General features: G+C 45.9%; 1 protein-coding gene across 5 annotated transcripts in view; it reads right to left on the bottom strand.

Annotated features, from left to right (window-relative positions):
* MIER1 (MIER1 transcriptional regulator) overlaps nt 1–18,611 on the bottom strand; it is a 30,471-nt gene extending 11,860 nt beyond the window's left edge. For 2 of the 5 annotated variants that reach the window (XM_015870781.1, XM_015870782.1), the window contains exons 1-4: nt 17,764–17,902; nt 6,639–6,663; nt 5,214–5,359; nt 1,112–1,279 (exon numbers count right to left, since the gene is read on the bottom strand). In XM_015870781.1, the coding sequence (XP_015726267.1) occupies nt 1,112–1,279; nt 5,214–5,359; nt 6,639–6,663; nt 17,764–17,772 (348 nt within the window). In that variant the 5' untranslated portion in view covers nt 17,773–17,902. Of the gene's footprint in view, nt 1–1,111; nt 1,280–2,577; nt 3,911–5,213; nt 5,360–6,638; nt 6,664–17,763; nt 17,903–18,195 lie in introns of those variants that run through there. The other 3 variants (XM_015870783.2, XM_015870784.1, XM_032446092.1) reach the window with 3 other exon arrangements.
* Between the last annotated feature and the right edge of the window lie 45 nt (nt 18,612–18,656).

The following is an 18,656-nucleotide window of genomic DNA, read 5'->3' as shown; positions in this document are numbered from 1 at the left end:
GAAGCAAAGGCATAAGAAGGAAGTGGGACTTTGGGAACACTGCTGTGCACAACCAAATCAAATGCCTTTGTGTCTTACTCTAATTTTGCATATTCCTGTTATGTAAGTTTCTCCCCATTTCTAGCTTCTTGAAGTCCTCCTAATGCAATACAACTATCTAATTTTCTTCTGTTTGAACTATTCGGCCTATACAAACAGCAGTCTTTTACAGCACTTTTGGAATCGAGCATGTCATTCCTCACCTTTCTGTCTCATTCCAGACATTCTGAAATGGGTAAGATATCAAAGAAGAAAATGTATTCATTTGAAATCCAGATTAGGTAATTCAACTTCCATTAATGCCTGTGGGTTTTTTTGTTACTGACAGTACAAAGGTTTCCGTATTTTAATGGTATTCAGGAAGCAACTCTGAGCAGCGCCAGTAACAGAGAACCTATAGCTGTGCCCGTGACGAGATGGGATTATTACAAATACACATGACATACATAAGTAGAAAAGACCCTCCTATAATCAGATGATTTGTTTTAAGAGCACACAGGACAGGTTTTTAGTTCAAAACTTTACATTCTGTGAAGGTATTTGAAGCATTAGATTTAATTAACAATTTAAATGCAAGCAGGATAATTACTGCTGGGCTGAAAAAAAGTATAATTTAAAAAGCTGAAGCAAGAAGACTTGAATTAAAAGATGCATCAGTGAGCATTGGAGGTTACTGCAACCCCACACTGCACTGCTCAGTTTCAGTAGATGAGCTTTCATCTCGAAACAAGCATTCAGTCACATCTACAAAGGGACTTTCAGGCATTTAAAATTCCAGTTTTTAAACCAGACAGTATTTCTGAAGGACAACACAATCCCTTCTGACGTGATGCTGTATGTATACACGCACTCTAATTTGCCTCAGCAGGAGTCTGGCATGATACAGATTAAATGCAGAGCAATTAAGAGAAATATAGAAGGGTAATTAAAAATAACAGTTAGACTTCAGTACACAGAGCATCTGAAATCAGCTGTATGATGACTTACTTCCGCTGTGATCTGGCACTTTGAATGCTTGTCTACTACAGAACAGCTGTATGAAAATCAGTTGTAAACTGGCGTGAACACTTACTTTGTTTTCACCACTGCAGCCACTGTTGTCATCGTTATCAACATCATCATCATCTTCTCCCTCCTCCTCTTCCTCATCCTCATCTTCATCATCATCATCTTCTTGGAGAGGAATGGTGCCATCATAGCCATAAAGGCTAAGCAGCTCCTGGATTGGCATATCGCTTTCCTGACAAACATCCAAACAAAGTCGGAGATTTAACCATAATACTTTGCATCCCACATCTGCTCTACAGCTTAAATTTGAGCTTTTTAAACATAACGCAACAAAAACAGATAACTGATGACCAGGTATACTAAGAATAGCTTCTCTAAAATGAACAGACATTCAGAAGCTTTGACTCCTAGGAAAAACGTGTGGCCTTTATTTTATTTCCTAATCCTTAATAAACTTACAGTGGAACTCTGGCATCACAGACTCTCAGTGGGGTCAGAAAGTTCATTAAAACAGCAGCAGGGGGCTGTATGCCCCATTAAAAAGGCACCGGGGCTGTATGCCCCATTGCCCTTCTTGGTGTTTGCCTACTATTTGTGTACAGCACTGTCACATGGCAGTTACATCTGGTTATACAGCTACGATCCTGGGAAGAATCCATGCCTATGAAATGACAAGGCATGCATTTATCATGGGACCAAAATATGGGTGTCACCCATTTCAGCAGCAGATGAAGATTGCCACTGGCTCCTAGGAGGAGTCTGATGCCTCACAAGACACGCAACAGGATGCCTGCATGCACTGTGTGCTCTGGCAAACATGCAGCCTGCAGCCCGCTCTGTGCCCAGCATTAAGGTGACCTTGAGGCAGAGTGTGGCAGGGATTCACAGAATGCCTTGGGTTGGAATGGACCCCAAGGATCATCAAGTTCCAACGCCCTGCCACCAACCTCCAGATCTGCTACTAGATCAGGCTGCCCAGGGCCCCATCCAACATGGCCTTGAACACCTCCAAGATTATCTGAATGCACTATTCTGGCAGTCAAGTATGACCTGTGGTCTGCACATCACAAATTTTTCAGTACATATACAGAGAAAACTGGAGTATAAATTAATATAAATATTCCATTTGCTGCCCAAAAACTATCTTCAGGGTCAGGCGCATCCAGGCAAAGACAGCACCACTCACAGATACATACAATATTTCCTCATCTAAAACCAAAAAGTGTTTAATGCTGCTGTCTACAAAAGCAAACATACCTGGGAAGCAAATCTACTGAAATATGTGCTCATTTAAAAATCTTTACATGTAGAATTCTGGCCTGTTCTGAAGAGACTCTTCAGAAGATACAGACAGACCTCAAGTTTAGTGGCTCCCAAACTGTTATTGATTGAATCCATTTTATTAACACAAATTATTAATCGCCAGGTCCGCAAATGAGTTACTTCAATACTTTCAATGCCTCAGGATCCTGCCCTTAGGGGCAGGGTATGGCATCCCTGGAGGATTTTCTAAGAGCATTTTAAAATCACCTTTCTCATGAGATCAAATCCCTTGTTCATCATTCAGAGGTGTGTACGGCTGCTCCAAACGGTGCTTCTCAGGATGTAATGCAAGCCCTGGCTGATGATCAGATTTTTAGTTATCTGCTGGCCTCACACTTCTGCCACTGAACTCCTCTCCTAAGGGCTTAATTTATCTACACATCAGTTCCTTTTACAAAAGGCAAGTGTAGTTAGTTCTGCCATGTAAAAACAGCAGTAACACAGGGGTTACCTGCACTCCTTGTCTATGTATTTTGTGTTACTTTAAACCACTAAGCCTTTCAGCAACTTACAGGCCCAGTCTTCAGTTCAACTATACAAACACAGTCATGGAGCACGTGGCACCTCATCTCCTCATTCTCCCTCTTAATTTCTTGTATTTAATGCAGTGAACTCTCAGAAGTGAGGAATTCCTGTTTTACACATGTGGACAACATGACAGGACTGTGATCATAATCAAAACCTTACAGTACAGCTGTCAGAGAAGCCCAAACTAATGTCCTCCAGTGCATTTTTGAGAGCAAAACTTGCATGAGGTGCTCCTCATCACCCTCCTGTTAGATGAAAGTCATGCTGTATTTGGAACCTTTTTCCTAGGTAGAGCCTTGAAATAGTCCCTGACAGTTCAAAAAGCTCTGAGTGCCAGCAGCTCTCAAAGATGCAACACTGTTGGTACCACAGTTGTGAGTTCTGTGTAGTTTCGGGACACTGCAGAAACAGAGGTTAAAAAAAGTAACATGGATGATCAACGGCACCAAAATTTCTCATGTGGAAGATGTTTAGTAACAAGAAATGCATTATAAATCATACATCTGGAGTAGAGGTAAGTGAGGAGGAGCGGTGTAACAGAGAACTGCATCATAAGGAGGGGCACAGAGAAGAGCAAGAGAAACAACTACACTCTTCTAGGGACAAAGCAGGACTATGGAGCTTCCAACGATCAGTAGAGAAGATTCTCATCCTCAGATGAATGTGCAGTTTTTCTGTGACTCAGGAGTTTAACCAGTGAGGTGCTTCTGTACAACTGGACTGTCACCTCATCTCCGAAGGAGCTGAACAAGGAAATCTGGCACATTCACAGCCTGGGGAAATCTGAAGTAATATATGTAAGTGTCTGGGGAAAGGAAAAGACAGGATAGCACTTGTCTTGCCAGTACTGTTGAGATTTAGGCTGTCTATCATCCGCATCTAAGAAAAGGCATGGATGAAAAATGAAAAGAGGACAAGAAAGGAGAGAGAAACAAGCCTTGATGTGTAGCCTGCCCATCCCACAAGCAGAAACCCAGCATAATCCTGCTGCCATGAGAGCATCTGAAAGGCAGTAAGAGCTCTACCTACAAAGCCACAAAGGACCGACATTCCTGTGCCAGCCTGGGAAGTTGTCCCCCAGAAAAGAGCAGCACAGGAAACTAAGTTACAGTGCCAGTCACTGTCCTGTCACAGACACGTACAGAATCCAGAAGCCTGCAGTACCCACAGCCAGGACATGAGGGAATGCTCTGATTGCTGACGCACACTTACAAACAAAGCAGTGTGCTGTGGTGGTAGGATCACACAGCCAGATGTTGGCTCCTCACAAATGATGAGGAAGAACACACATTTTGAACTTCAAAAGAATATGATACTCGTGGAGCTCCATTTCTCACTTAGTCTAAATATTTACTTCACGTGCAATTTATTTATCTTTACTGTTTAATATCAAATGTGGAATCACCAGAAAGAAATCATCATTTACCTCCAAAATGCAGATTAAACGTACTCTATTAATTTAATGCCATACTGGTAAGATCACTTATGCTAAACAGGATTTGTACATCAAACAGGCATTTAAAAACCATTAATGATCTATTCCAGCAGCCTTTTCAGCCAGGGAGGTCACAGACTGTATCTACATTACTTAGCATTGATAATGAACCTGGTTTGCAGTTTAAGAACATGATTCTTGGCTGAGAAGTAATTTAAAGCAGTACATAAGTGACAGCATAACCTCAAAACGCCAAGTAAATCTCACACGCAATTATTTCTTAAGACACATATTTTACAATGAGTTTATCACTGCTATCAGTATGTGGGAGTTCCAAGCCGAGCTCTGCCGACAACTTTTTGCATTGAGCAAATCAGTTTATCTACATCTCTGTTTCTCCACCTTAAAAACGAAAGGTGCTCCTATCTTCCCCACTGCAGGAGTGAATGGATGTTTGTATAGAAGAGTAAAAGGAATGTGAAATTACCAGATCTTTTAAAATCAAAATCTACGTGCACTTATCAAGTGCAAATGTTCGAGCAAACAGCACGACTGGAAGACACAAGTTTAGGCGGAGCGCACTTTGCTTCCTATGAGCTCTAAAAGGCAAACCACATCCCAGCACATTTATGCAAAAAGAAACTAAACAAGCCCAGCATTATGCATTATTGAGTATTTATGTAGCAGATCCCTTTTCCCAACTGTTGGGAACTGCGTATTTAGCTCAGCCCCTATTCCCCCTCTATGTTATTTGCCTATTAGTGTTTTAGGGGCGGTTTGTTTTGTTTTAATCCCAAATATTAGGGAAAAAAACCTTGCACGTGTTTTGTTTAAGACTGTGGGTTGTGGTTATATTTTATGACTACTTAATGCTACCTACCCTGTTAAGATCCTCTATTTCAGAATTGAAGTTTCTTTCTCCTTCCATCATTTCCTCCTCTTCTAATGTCCGTTCATCATCAAAGTCATGCACCAGCATATCAGCTGATGGATCAAATTCATGGTCATCTGATGTTGCTGAACCTCCTGATGGGAAACATTTTAAAGAATTTTTTTTAGTTAGAGTTTAGGTTTTTTTAAAATATATTTTTATTTTGGTGATGCTTCAATACTCAAATTAGGCTGAGAAATGAAAATGTCTTGAAAATCCCTCAGCCATTTATCTGGGGAAAGCCAGCAGCGCTGCTCAGAGGGCAGTGGAAGCCATCCTTTGGGTGCTCGTGGAAGAAAGACTGGGCAGAGCACTGAGCAGCCACCTCCTGCCCTGCGACAGTCCTGCACGTCGGGTCCCTACAGAAACATCTGTAAAATGTTCCGGGTTTGAAGATTTATTTCCTACATAATCATAAATCTGTTTGCACCAGGAGCTCTACTGGGAGCAGTCACACTCCAAATATAAACGTGGGACAGTTGTTTCCTTGATACCTTGCAAGCTTTCCTGTTTACAGCTACAAAGACAATCTGACGACTCTTCTAAACTGTAAACCTAAAATAAGCTTCACAATTGTATGGATCCTATTTCTGATGCCAAACTCTTAGCTACTTTTCCCCATGTGTTTTTCTTTTCAGTTCTGTGCAGAACAACGTGGTTACATTTTGTGACAATGAAAAATGAATGAATGAATGGTTTGGCAGATGCAGCATTCGGTGTAATTCAGCAATACCTGAGCTCTCATTCTAGCCCTGCTCACGTTTTTCCATCGTCTCCATGAACTTATATTCCATTTCGCAAAGCTCAAAAATGGTACCATGGCTATGGGCACAAGAGGGAGGGCTAGGGCTAGCTCTGCTTTGTGCTTGGAGGTGTGCAAGTGATCGATGGCTTCTACAAAGGAAGAAAGAGCTCCAGAGACAACAGCAGTCCAGCTAAAGTCATTACTGGAAAGCTTGTCCACCAGAAGGATGCCCAAATCCTCTGAAATAAATATCACTAACAAGAGCAATACCAAGATACAAAAAAACAGAGTCGTAGTTTATGTTTCAGTTGATTACCAAATACCAGGAACTCTGGGACACCAAAATATCACAAAATAACCAGTTTTAAACGCAGAAGGCACGAAACTCCTCATTTTTTGCAACCCTAGTGGGAAAAAAATTCTGCTTTCCTTGCTGCTTTGTGTATAAAACCATACAGCAATGGTGTTGTCTGATGACTGAGAGCACACAGGGCCTTTGATTCCATGCTTACTCTGAACTCATCAGACCACAGCCTTAGGTTACAACTGGAAAAGACCCCAAGGGAGAATTTTGAAGTATACCCTCTTCCCCCACAAGTCTAGGAAATGGACATTGAGGAAATTCTTACCTGGACTTGAAGACTCGAGAGAAGGCTAAAAAAAAAAAAAGAAAAAAAAAAGAAAACACAGCAAATTATTTTTTCTATCTTGAATATGTACGAACTTAAGTTAAAAGGTGAGATTTGAGCAGCCCCACTGTGATCTGTCCCCGTGTACTCAACCTCCTTTTCCACAGCCCAGCCCTATATACAACAGATTACAGTGACAGTGGAAAGATGATTTATAACAAATTGTCCTTCACTTTTGAAAAGGTAAACGATAAATGGTTTTTCATGTTTGAAACTGCACATTAGGGAACACAAGAATCTCCTTTACATTGCAACTAAATGCACACTTTGAAAAGGTAAGCACAAGCCACACTGCGAATTCCTCATAGTACAAACAGAAAAAAACCAGTTTAATTTCTAACACAACTGGGAGGAAAAAAGCAGCAGCAATTGCTCTGCAAGCCTGCCTTTCTTCCCAGCTATGACTGTACCAAACTGATGCAAATCATGGACTACAAAACCAGCACAAGTTCTGAAACACAGAAAAACACTCACTTCCACAACAACCTTCATGACCAGCCATCCTTAGGCTCCCCTACATTTATCACCAGAACAAACATCACTCTGCCACAATACCCTGCTGTCCCTGCTTATAGCTTTGCCAGTCCTTACCCTCCTGAGCTCAGATTTGCATGTCAGACATGCAAACCTTGTTTGGTTTGAAAATGCAAGCAAATGGCTCAGGAACACACCGACTGGAGAGGTTTTGCAAAGCCAGAAAGACTGACTTCTGAATCCAGCAAGCCACAGTACCCCCTTCCCCACTGCCCTTTGGAAACTGAGATTCTGCTTGGGATCAAGGACGTTGTTATTACCTTACATAATGCACAATGCTGTCTTCAGGGAACACTGCCTGCATTTGGCCAAGAAATAATGTGGAAAACTTTGATTTGCGCATTCATAGTACATACTTGTACATATACATAATTCTGTATCTGGACTGCAGCCCTGCTAAAAGTGCAACAAGAGTATCTTAGAAAAACATCCAATGCATGACTAACATAGGCTGAGCTGCCACTGGGTACCAAAACCAGCCCACAATGACCAGCTCCTCTCTGGTAAGCTGCACACTTGGAGGATGGCAGAACAACACAGAGTGCTGCCCCAAAACCAACCACCTGAACCCTGAGCTGCCCTGAGACGAGGGCAGGAAAGCAGAAGTGACCTGGAAATATAGGAAGGGAAAAAGCCAATCTTGTGACTTATGAAGAAACATTATTCCAGAAGTGCCCCTCGCAGAACAGAGAGCTGGATTTAGCCTCCTAGAAAGCCCTTACAGAATCTGCTCAAAGGGATAAACCATGTTACTTAGTAAATAATAAATTCTGCAAATGGCATCTGAAAACTGTTCTTTCTGCCCGGCTATTAGCATGAGTCATTCTTAGAGTAGAAGACTCTTACATAAGCTAACACTCCTGAAGACAAAATAAAACCTGTGTCCAACATTCAAGCTGTATTTATTAATGGCCAGTATCCTTCTTACCTTGTGCTAGTCTCTGGCTAAGGAGAAATCATGCTCTGCTTTCCTCCCCAGCTGCCTGCTGATGGTCTCTCCATAGAGCTCTCAGCTGGGAAGGGGTGTGGGTACTTGTAGGGGGCTCGCAGCAGAGCAGGCTCCAAAGGGAAGTACAGCACTCACTCACTGTGAGTTTGGGATGGCAGAAGTCCAAGCAAACAGAGCACAGTCTGGTGAAGTGGCTCAAGCACTGCCCTGAAGGACGAGAGCCCCAGCTGCACTACTAGGCTTTTGGCTTTTAGAACTTGCCACCACCCCAAAGGACCTGCATGATGTACCTATGAGTGCAGGTGTGTACGTATTTACACAACTTGTATGTACATTTTATATACCTCTACGTATGTATATATAAGAAGTGGAACAAGCTGGAGCTTGTTTCAATCATGAGAAGAGAGAGCTCAGGGGAATCCGACCCATGTGCACAGACACCTGACAGGTGGACGTGCAGAAGTCAAAGCCAGCCTCATCCCAGCAGCACCCAATGGCAGGACAAGAGTCAATGGGCACAAGATCTTTTTCCTATCTTTCAAGTGTGATGACACGTGGGCACACATTGCCCAAGAGGTTTTGCGGCCTGCATCCTGGAGATGCCCACACCCTGACCAAGTACAGCCCTGGGCATCCAGCTCTTGCAGATCTGCCTTTGCCTCTCCTGCCTCCAGCAGCCCCTGCCTGCCTCCACAGTCCTGCAGCTAAAAATGCTCCAACATGTATTGCTATGGGCCTTACTGTAATGAAATCCTTTTGTGATGAGAGTGAACATGAAACCATAGCACGACAAAAAGGCATCTAATAGAAGTCAAGCCAGCTTTCAAACAAAGTTCCACTTTCTGAAATAGCGTGGGGATAGCTCAGGAAAGCCAGCAGCCTTCCCAGCAGGCTGAAATACCTCCAATGCAATCACCTCCTGCACAGCTTACAAAGTATTGCAAAAACACTGCAGTGCCTCTGGAGCTCAGAACAACCCCATGCCTCTTCAGCTACTCCAAAACATACATCCAGTGCAACCCTAGTCTGAGAATATGAACATCAAAATAGAAAACCTCCTAAAGTCTAATGAACATCATTAATGAACATCACATTCACTTCAGACTACCTTGCAGGATGGACACATCCCTGGGAAGGTTCTAGTTCATCTAGTTCATAAATTTCATAGGTGAATTTTAGAACAGCCTCTGGTTCTCTATCCCTCTATTCCTTTCTGCTAAGCTTTGCCTACCAGATCTACTCAGTACGTCCCAGTTTGTGGATTATCATCTCTGCATTTCACACATTCTGCTGTGAGTGATGCACTGTCTATCATTTCCTGCCTTCTATTTCCAGCTAGATGCAGTTTCACATTACATCTCTTTTATGTTATTGGCCAGCTGCTGCCAAAAGTAGTAGCCTGACCTCTTCCCACCACTCCATGTGCCTCTGCCACTTGTGTCATCAGGTCCAGCAATCAGAAAGCTGCAGCACGTGCTGCTTCAGCAAACCAATCTCAGAGAAAAATAGTGCTGGTTTTCCGACCTATTTGTGAGCCAAACTCTCACTGTGGGCCTCTGCAATTGTGGACATGCTGCAAAGCTGGAAGCTGGGCTCCAGGAGGAGAAGGGTGAGTGGCAGGAGACCACGAGTGTCCCTTTCCATCTGTTAACACTAACCTAAGGTGAAAGAGCATCCTCTGATTAAAGAGCTGTTCCAAGATGATGACTGCAATTCTTGACCGCTCAGCCCTTATTTCCTTGCCTCCAAGCAATTGTGACTGCAGCCAGGGCACAACAGATGGCTTCGAGGGCATTTGCTTATGAAAATTCCCTGGCAGTAGTTAAAGATCATACAGCTGCATTGGTATCATTGCATCCCAAGTCCTAAACTATAGTATGTCAACACAGCAGCAATTCCTGTGCAAAAAGGATAGCACTGAATGCTTCGGTGGCTTTTCTGTTTCTGTTGCAGCAATTTACAGAGAAGCACAAAGCACTTTTTTGCCTCAAGGGCACTCACAGAAACACAGAACTGCTACTTTAAAAAAAGATAACAGGTCAGTAGAGAAAAACGATGGGATTCTGACAATATATGGGTGACGCACAAACTATTCCATGCACAGAACCACCAAAAAGGGTAACAGCAAACGTACCGTGGGTTCAAATGAATGAAGAAATATTCATGGTGAGTCCTGCTGCACGGTCACAGCAGAGCTGAGCACGTCTGTTTTTGCTCCAGCTGAGCCCCTTGAAGGAAACACTAATTCTGAGATATGAAGAAATTATACCTCATGGTAAAGGTAAAAGATGTTAAACAAAACATCAGGCTTGAATGGCACTACAAGAATCTGTCCCTGTTTTTAATTGCATGTGTATTTTTAGGAATCTGAGCAAAGATGTGGACTAGGTGCTTTCAGAGGGTGAAAAACACTTGCAAAAACAACTGAGCCAAAAAAATCACATCAAATACATTTGTCAGCGTATGGCTATAATAGATGGATATGAAGTTGGCTGGTCTCTTGCAGACATCTTTGGACTGGCAAGCAATGAACCCAAGAGAGGTACCATAGATAAAATACACCCTGTGGGTCTACAGCTTGTTACTCTGACAACAAAAACTCGCTGGGCTTTGGGATGTCTGTGTTGCTATGATTTGTGATAGAAGTTAAGCGGCAGAAATAAAACTGAACTGACACCACCAGAGATTTATTCAGTGCAGAAAGGTGTTTGCATTTCTGGTTTTGCACAGCTTATTTTTAAACCCACTACTTCAGAAGTCACAGCATTGGTTTGATTCCACTCCTGCACACTGACAGAGCTCTTCGTGCCTTATTCCATGGCTTCATAGCTGCTTGGACTGGAACGCGATGCTCCAAAAGCAAAAGCTGTTGAAATAACGCACTGAGTCTTCTCTTTACATTTCTCCTTCTGCCTGCAAAGGACACCTGAAGAGAACTGAAAGGACTCTACACAATTTCACTTCTATCTGCAGTACTGCTGTTGTAATTAACACCTTCCATGCTGCTTAATAATTGATATATGAAACATCTTAAAACTCAGTATCTAGTCCCTTCCAGACAATGGCAAATATATGTTCCATTCAGATTTACTCAGTTATGTTTAAGAGCTCTCTAAATGTCAACTAAAATATTTAAAAGCTAAAATTAAATTTACATTGATGGGAATAAACATGACAAATTACCAAGTAGATGCCCAAGTCTTTTCAACCATACGACAGGGAAATACTGAAGCTGATTTGTGGGTTAGAGCGGATTGCTTTAAGTACATCTGAGGTACTGGAAACTTCCATATCAACTGGGAACTAAACCTTAAAACATAGCAGTGTTCCCTGTTACATAACACAAGAAATGAAGCATGAGCAGCTGGTGGAGAGTACGCAAAATTACTCAGTAGACACGTATGTGCCTTCAACATCATTTCAACATCACTAAAGCTACATTTCCCTAAGCAGACTAATTAAAAGTAAATTGCTAATCTAAAATGAGTAATAGGCACTGCATTCTTAACATAACCAGCATTTATTCTCTGAACACAGGTTAACAGTTACATGAATACTATTTAGAGACTGCACAGAAAACTGAAGTTCTGAATACTCGTGGTTTAGACAGCAACGTGGTGGTACATCTTACTGTTCAAATTACCTCCCAACATCAGCTGCAAGGCCTGTGAGACCCAGGCAGAAGCGGTGAGGTCTTACCAGCCGACATGGCAGCCATGTGAAGAGCTCTCAGGAAGCTGAGCCAAGTGATGGCCTGGAGGAAGTGACAGATTAAAACGGCAAAGAATAACCCTATCTCAAGGGTTGGGGCCCTCTGCAGAAATAGGCATCTCAGTGGAAGGCTTATAGCTCCATCCTGCCCCTTCTCTACCTGTGCATCTACAAATGGTTTGTCTTGTTTTCACCTCAGGAATAAAACAATGATGTACTGAACAGAAGGACAAACACCCAACCCTGCTGCCCCCATTTAATGGTTTTACATGTAAATATTTCTGCAGCTGAAACCATAATGATATCCAAGCCCTTCTGCACATGAAATGGAAGCCTTTATACACATGAGGAATTTGTTTTGTTTTTCATTTGGCTGCTAAATGACAAAGTTCTTGCATTGCCAGAACAGAAGATGAATTGCAGTGTTTCAGTTCAGACTGCACACAGGTATCCCCCTGCATTGGAACTACCTTAGCAAAGGTCCCCTGACCTGGCTGCTCCCTTCCGAGTCTTGGCTCCATTTAGAGGCAATAAAGATGACCTTTCCTTCAAGTCCAGCCAAGCACTGGATACAGTTTGCTTCTGTTTATTGGCACCTCATTAAAAAAACATCAAAAAACTGCACAGTTTTTCCTGGAGTAACAGAATATTATAAACATGAGCGATATTTCTTTAGCAGAAAGATAATTCAGCTGCACTGCTAACAAAAGAGAGAGCTGTTACTTAACAAAAAAACACGAGTTTTTAAAGCAGTGATTGAAGAGAAACACAGAAGGCTGAAAGGTGTCAGCTGACGATGCTCCCCGAGGCGACAGAGCTTCCTCCAGCCAGCGATCTGCTTCACCCTTCTGTCAAATGTTATCACACCGCAGCAGAAGGAAAGCAAAGATGCAACCGGAGTGAATCTGTACTAATGGGCAGGCTCCAGAGCTACGCCATTGTGCTTCCCTTTCTATCACAGCTGCCCGCAGCAAGAGGAAGCAGCACTTAGAGGTGCACCTTGAGACTGCCAGGGCGGTGCTGATCACCCCAAGATCTAGAGGAGCTAACTGCTCTGCCAGCCTGAGCACCCACAGACCTCTGTGAGAAGCACCAAAGAGCAGATTTTCCTATATTTCTCATGGCTCTGAGCCAAAAGGAGAGAGCAAGCTTTAGAGGGTAGTGAAAGTGAAAGCAGGTCCCATCTGATGGCCCAGGACTGTGCTGCTGCTGGATCAGCTGCTGAGCTTGCATACAAATGCCCTATACATGCAGTGAGGTGGGGGCTGTAAGGCTATAGCACAACAGCAGGCGGAGGAAGCTGCAGCCAGAGGGAACAACAGGCCATCAGGCACACTGCAACTCCAGCAGATCTTCCCTCAAGGAGTATTACAAAGCACGAGCACAGCAGTTGCTCAGAACACCGTCCCCATCTTATCTAAAGCACACATTTTCTATTGGTCCTAACAACTTATTACGAACTACAGCAGCAGCCTCAACTTGTTGCAATACCCTGAAATGTCTCACGATGAGAAACTGGAAGGCCACGGAGCCATCACATCCTGCATTTCAGAGAAACCAGACACCACCACAGGCCAAGCTCCACAAGAAAACAATTTTGTGCACAATTTGTGACAAGAATGGCTTAACGTTTCAATACGAATGCACACTGGGGCTGCTGGCCAGGAAAAAGCACAAAATGAAACCAAACTACTCAACAATTCCACCATTTACCTAAAATCCCTACACTGCATTTGAAAGAACTCACGCAGGAAACCCACAAGCAGCAGTGTTCTATCATACATGCACTAAAATCCACTCCATTCTTCCCTTATGACAGGAAAAAACCAATCACTTTTCCAATTCTAGGAATGAAGAATACTAAATAATGCTATTGTTTTCTCTTCAATAGGGATGCCGGAATGGAACCCTTAGATCTGCACTGGGTTCAGAGACCACTGAGTTACCCTGCCAAAACGGCTCCAAAGGAAGACACACGAACAGCATCAGTCTAATCTACACACCTAATGAGAGCGAACAGAAGTGCTGCTCACCGGGATGGACTGATGCAAATCACCAATTTTAATCAGCAGGAAACATCACTTTAAGCTGTTTTGACCTTATTTTGTATCCATGCATCACTCCAAAGTTCTGTCCCAACTGCCAGAACACCTCAACTTGGAATCACATCCGCAATCACACAGACTTTATCGCTGCCTAACCCAGGGGAGGCTATGCTCACCCATATTACTTTAAAGCAATAGCATGGCATAATAAAAATTAAAGGCTTAAGGACATGAAAAAATATTATTAGAAATGGTTATTAGAAGCCATATTTCTGAAGCACCATTTCTGCACTTGTTTCAAGATGCATAGGAAAACCAGAGCTCTGATTCACAAAGAAGTTTAAAACTCTTCAGCTTAAAGAAGTACAGCAACCAGGAGAAAAACCTTGCCAGATATTACAGATTTAAAAAGGGGTTAATAAAGAACTTAAACATGACATTATTAAACTGATTTTCTGACCAAAAGCAACCAAACCTCCAGAAATACAAACAGCACTGAAGTGCATTCAAAGAAGTCACCGGGTCTCAATTCAACTGTCCGCTGATTCTGGAAGAGCTGGTCCTGCTCCTCTCCCATACCGGCTCCTGCTTCTTCCCATCGTTGGCTGAGACCATTGTTAGCCCATTCAAGCTGTTAACCTCCCAGAAACAGCAAAGTTTAAGCTCTTTATTCCAGCAGTCAGCAAGCAGAACCATCTCACTGCAGGGCAAAGAATACCATGAGAAGGTGCAAAGGATGCCAATGGGATTGCATCTTCTAGCACAAGCGAGCATCCAGAACTGCTCAAGATGAGCACACTGCCCAAGGAGAAGCTGAACCAGCCTCATGGCTTGGCACTTCTGGAAGGAGGAAGACACTGCTCCCTTGCTGATACCCACATCTGGTTCTGCCACCCCAGCTCCATTGCCCCCTGGATCTCTGCATTAGCTGATGCCACCGGCTGCCCTGCAGGAAGCATTTCATTCCTCCTCAGCTACAAGCCGTGCCAGTCCACAGCACAGGTCAGAGCACCCGGTCTATGCAGAAGCAGCAGGAGGGCAGAGCCATCTCTTCCTGACAGCTGCTTGACAGCCCAGCTGCTGTCCAGGCTCTCCCCAAACAAAGCTGTGCCAGTCTGGTGCAGGGATTTGCACCCACCTTGCCCAGCCCATCCCTGATCAAACACGAGCATCCTCTTTCCTGTGCAGGCCTGGTACTTCCTCACCAGTGATTAGGGGGAAAAAAACAAACCAAAAATGCCTCAAACCAAGCAAGCCCTCTGCATTTACCCCCAGTTGTGCCTGTAGCAACCTGACCAGTGCAAGCTATTACAGAGCAAGACAAGAAAAAAGCAGGAGCTCGGCACTTCTGGAAATCATAGCAGGTATTCAGCTTTGTCCCTTGCCATCAGATTGTATGACCACATCTCCTGGAGTTTGTGCAACCAGAAGATCTCATCCTCACATTTTATTCAAGCATTATAATGGATAAACAAACGCCAACAAAGCAGCATTCTTTCAACTACTAATCACGCTTTTAAGTCAGAATCTTCTCTCCTCTCAATAGACATTAAAATTCTTATATTAGGGGAAAAAAAAATACGTCTCAGCATTCACTCCACCACGAGGACTAAATAAGCTGCTTAAAGCACAGCTCTGTAATATACACAAAGCTTGAGCTGATCTTAAGTTAGAGATGCTTTCTTTCCGACTCTGCCTTGAACAATCTTCTAATTTGTTGGAGCATTAGCACTCAAACCCACCACACGAGCATGCTTTGAAGTGGAACAAAACCCTAAAACGGGTTATTAATCCCAAATCTAAACCCTGTATAAGCTACATTCAAAACTATTTTTTCTCCCTCTGTTCTGTCCTGCATTCAAATCAATACATTTCTGCTAAAGTGAAACTGGATTTGTTGTTAATTTAGTTTCACTTTCTGGACTCATTGACTCACTAAGCTCAGAGCTCCTGTCTGAAGAACTTCCCTGTCAGTTTCAAGAAGCTCCATCCTTATTACTGACATCATGCAGCTCCTCCAGGCACAGCACTGCCATGCTAAGGAGACTTCATCCCACCCCATACAGAAGTCCCAGCTGCACTAGGAGCCATCACACCCAGCTCACTGCTCCTAGCTTGAATCACAGGGAACTTTTTACTCCTAATTTTGACTGGTTTCCATACCTAGAAGGCAGTGCAGCCATGAAGCTGTTTGCACAAACAGTTCAGTGGATGCAAACAAATGGCAGCCAAGCCCGTGTTGCTGCTGCCACCTCTGAGCTCGTCCCACAGGTGGATCGAGGCTTCCAGAGTCTCTTTGTGCTGCTCCTGCCTCGTACCCAGAGATAAAGCAGCCCCATACCCAGAGATAAAGCAGCCCCGATGCAACAAAGAACTCTTCAGAGCTTTCCTTCCAAATATCGAAGGGAGAAAAAACACATCCTCTTCCTTTCTTAGTAAAATACCACAGACAACAAGTAACAAAAGCCTTTCCCTTTGGAACAACATCCATAAAGTGCAAAAAAACAATGCCTGCCTGCCCTCCATAGCCCATGGCTTTATTGCTCTGTGCTGCACGCATCCCCTACAACTCTCAGCCCCGTTCCTGCTGCAACGTCAATACAAGTACGTGACTGTTCCGAATAGGAAGTAGTGCAGCTCTGACTGTGGCTCCCAGCAACATGGCGAGTCTCGGCTCTCACACAACGGAGCTCTGGGGGTATTTCACAATAACGCTGTGCTAAATGAACAAAACTTATCGGCAGCTGGCAAAACTTGCGACCAAACCACTGAGCTGTGAGTCGCCCCAATCCCTGTCTCTGGCTTCGAGGAGGAGTTTAGCAGCCACATTGTCTCAGGGCTCGGACCTCTCAAGATGCAGAAGAGAAACAACTCTGTTAACTTGTAAAGACAGCTCACACTGCTACATTTAGTAACAATAGCAAGAGGTAGCGCTACATTATAGCTGAAAAAATACAACCCAATAAGAACTCACAACATGGCCTGAAATCTCAAGGGAACAAGGAAGAACCCTCACCTACAGGATATTTTAACACAGATTCCTGCCCCCCACAAGCACAGCTGGAAGAAATGCCCATCCTGGGTAGAACCTGTTTATAGCACATCTAAGGAAGCATTTCTAATTCGTTTGTCGACACTATTGAAGCAGCAAATTACCTTAAAACTGAGATCTTAGGATAATTCGAAGGAAACTTGACACAACACCAGCTCAGCCATCCTAACTCACCTCCTGGGACACCGAGGCGCTGCTCCTCCCAGTCCCACTTCGATGGACAAACGCGCACATCACTCACCCCGCACAGCCCCCAGAGTGCCCATGAAGCCGTGTGCCATTCCCTGCACTCCCCCCACAGCCCACCTTCCTGCTCCAGAGAAAGGATCCCCCTCGAAAGGGGTGACATCCCCCCTTTGTCCTGCTGTCTCCAAATCGATCATTACCGAAAACAAACGCCCCTTCCATCCCCCACTAACGGCGATGTCCAGCAGAAAAGATTTTCTGTGCGCTGGGACAGGCGGGGACCCCCCCCCGCAGCTCTGCTCTGCCCCCCCCCGACCCCCCGGTACAGCGTAACACGGCCGGTATCCGCCTCCCGGGCCGGCCGGCGCCGCTCGCTCCCAGCTCCCCCCAACCCGCCGCCGAGACGGGCCGGGCCCCGCGGGGCTGGGCTGGGCTGCGAGAGCCGGGCTCGGTGCGTCGCGGCCTGCACCGTGCACCCAGCTCCCTGCTCCCGGCCCCACAAGTAACTTGCGGGACGCTCCGCCCGGCCGCGGCCCCGCGCAACAAGTTCCCGGGCCGGTCCCCGCCCGGCCGCCGCCGAGCGCTCACCTCCGCCATGTTCGCTGCGCGGGAGGGACGGCGGGGCCGGGCCGGGGAGGGGTCGGTCACATCGCAGCCGGGCGGAGCAGGAGGAAGCGGCGGCGGAGGGTCGCGGGCTGCGCGGCGGCGGGGAGCGGCGGGAGGGCGGGGCGGGGCGGGGCCGGGCGGCGCGACGCGGGACGTCACCGCGTAACGAACGGGAGGGGGGGGCACGGGGGGAATCGCACGCGCGCTCAGCTCAGCTGTCAATCACGGCGCAGGCCCCGCCCACATTTCCTCCAGGCCCCGCCCCCTCGGCCCGTCCCGCCGGCGCCGCCCTCCCGGTCCCGGAGCGGTAATGAAGGAGCCGGCTGCTGCCCGACACGGGGCCGCACACCGGGCACACACGGTCCGGCCGCGGCTCCGCACCGAGCGAACCGCGCTCCCGCCGTTGTTACTCACGTTGGGGCTCGGGAGGCGTCGTCGCCCCGCGGTGCCGGGCGCAGCGCTGTGCGGGGCTGCGGGATCCTGCGGGACGGGAAACAAACCCGGCACGCGGCCGTTCCTCGCGCTGCCCCTCGGGCCGTTCCGGTGCGCGGTGCAGCCGGTCGGGCCGCCTTAGGGCGCAGGTGCCGCGGTACGAACCGTCACGGCCGCTGCCGGCGCTGGGGATGCCGCATTGTGGCTCGGCACTTCGGGAGCGGCCCCGCGGGGCGATGCTCGCAGCACCGTGTGAACGGAACCTCACGGAGCCCGGGGCCGGAGGGAGCCGCCGCCGCCAACCTTTGTGCTTCGGTGACAAAGCGGGACCGGCGCTGCCCGGCCCTGCCGGCGGGGAGGAGCCCCGGGGCGGGCAGGGGGCGGCCCGCAGGCCCAGCCCCGCCGGGCACCGAGCGAACCCTGCCGGGCACGGGCGGGACGCG

The sequence above is a fragment of the Coturnix japonica genome, chromosome 8 (assembly GCF_001577835.2).
Source record: "Coturnix japonica isolate 7356 chromosome 8, Coturnix japonica 2.1, whole genome shotgun sequence".
Lineage (NCBI taxonomy): Eukaryota > Metazoa > Chordata > Aves > Galliformes > Phasianidae > Coturnix > Coturnix japonica.
Note: the sequence above shows the minus strand (reverse complement) of the source record. Positions and strands in the feature narration are given on the sequence as shown.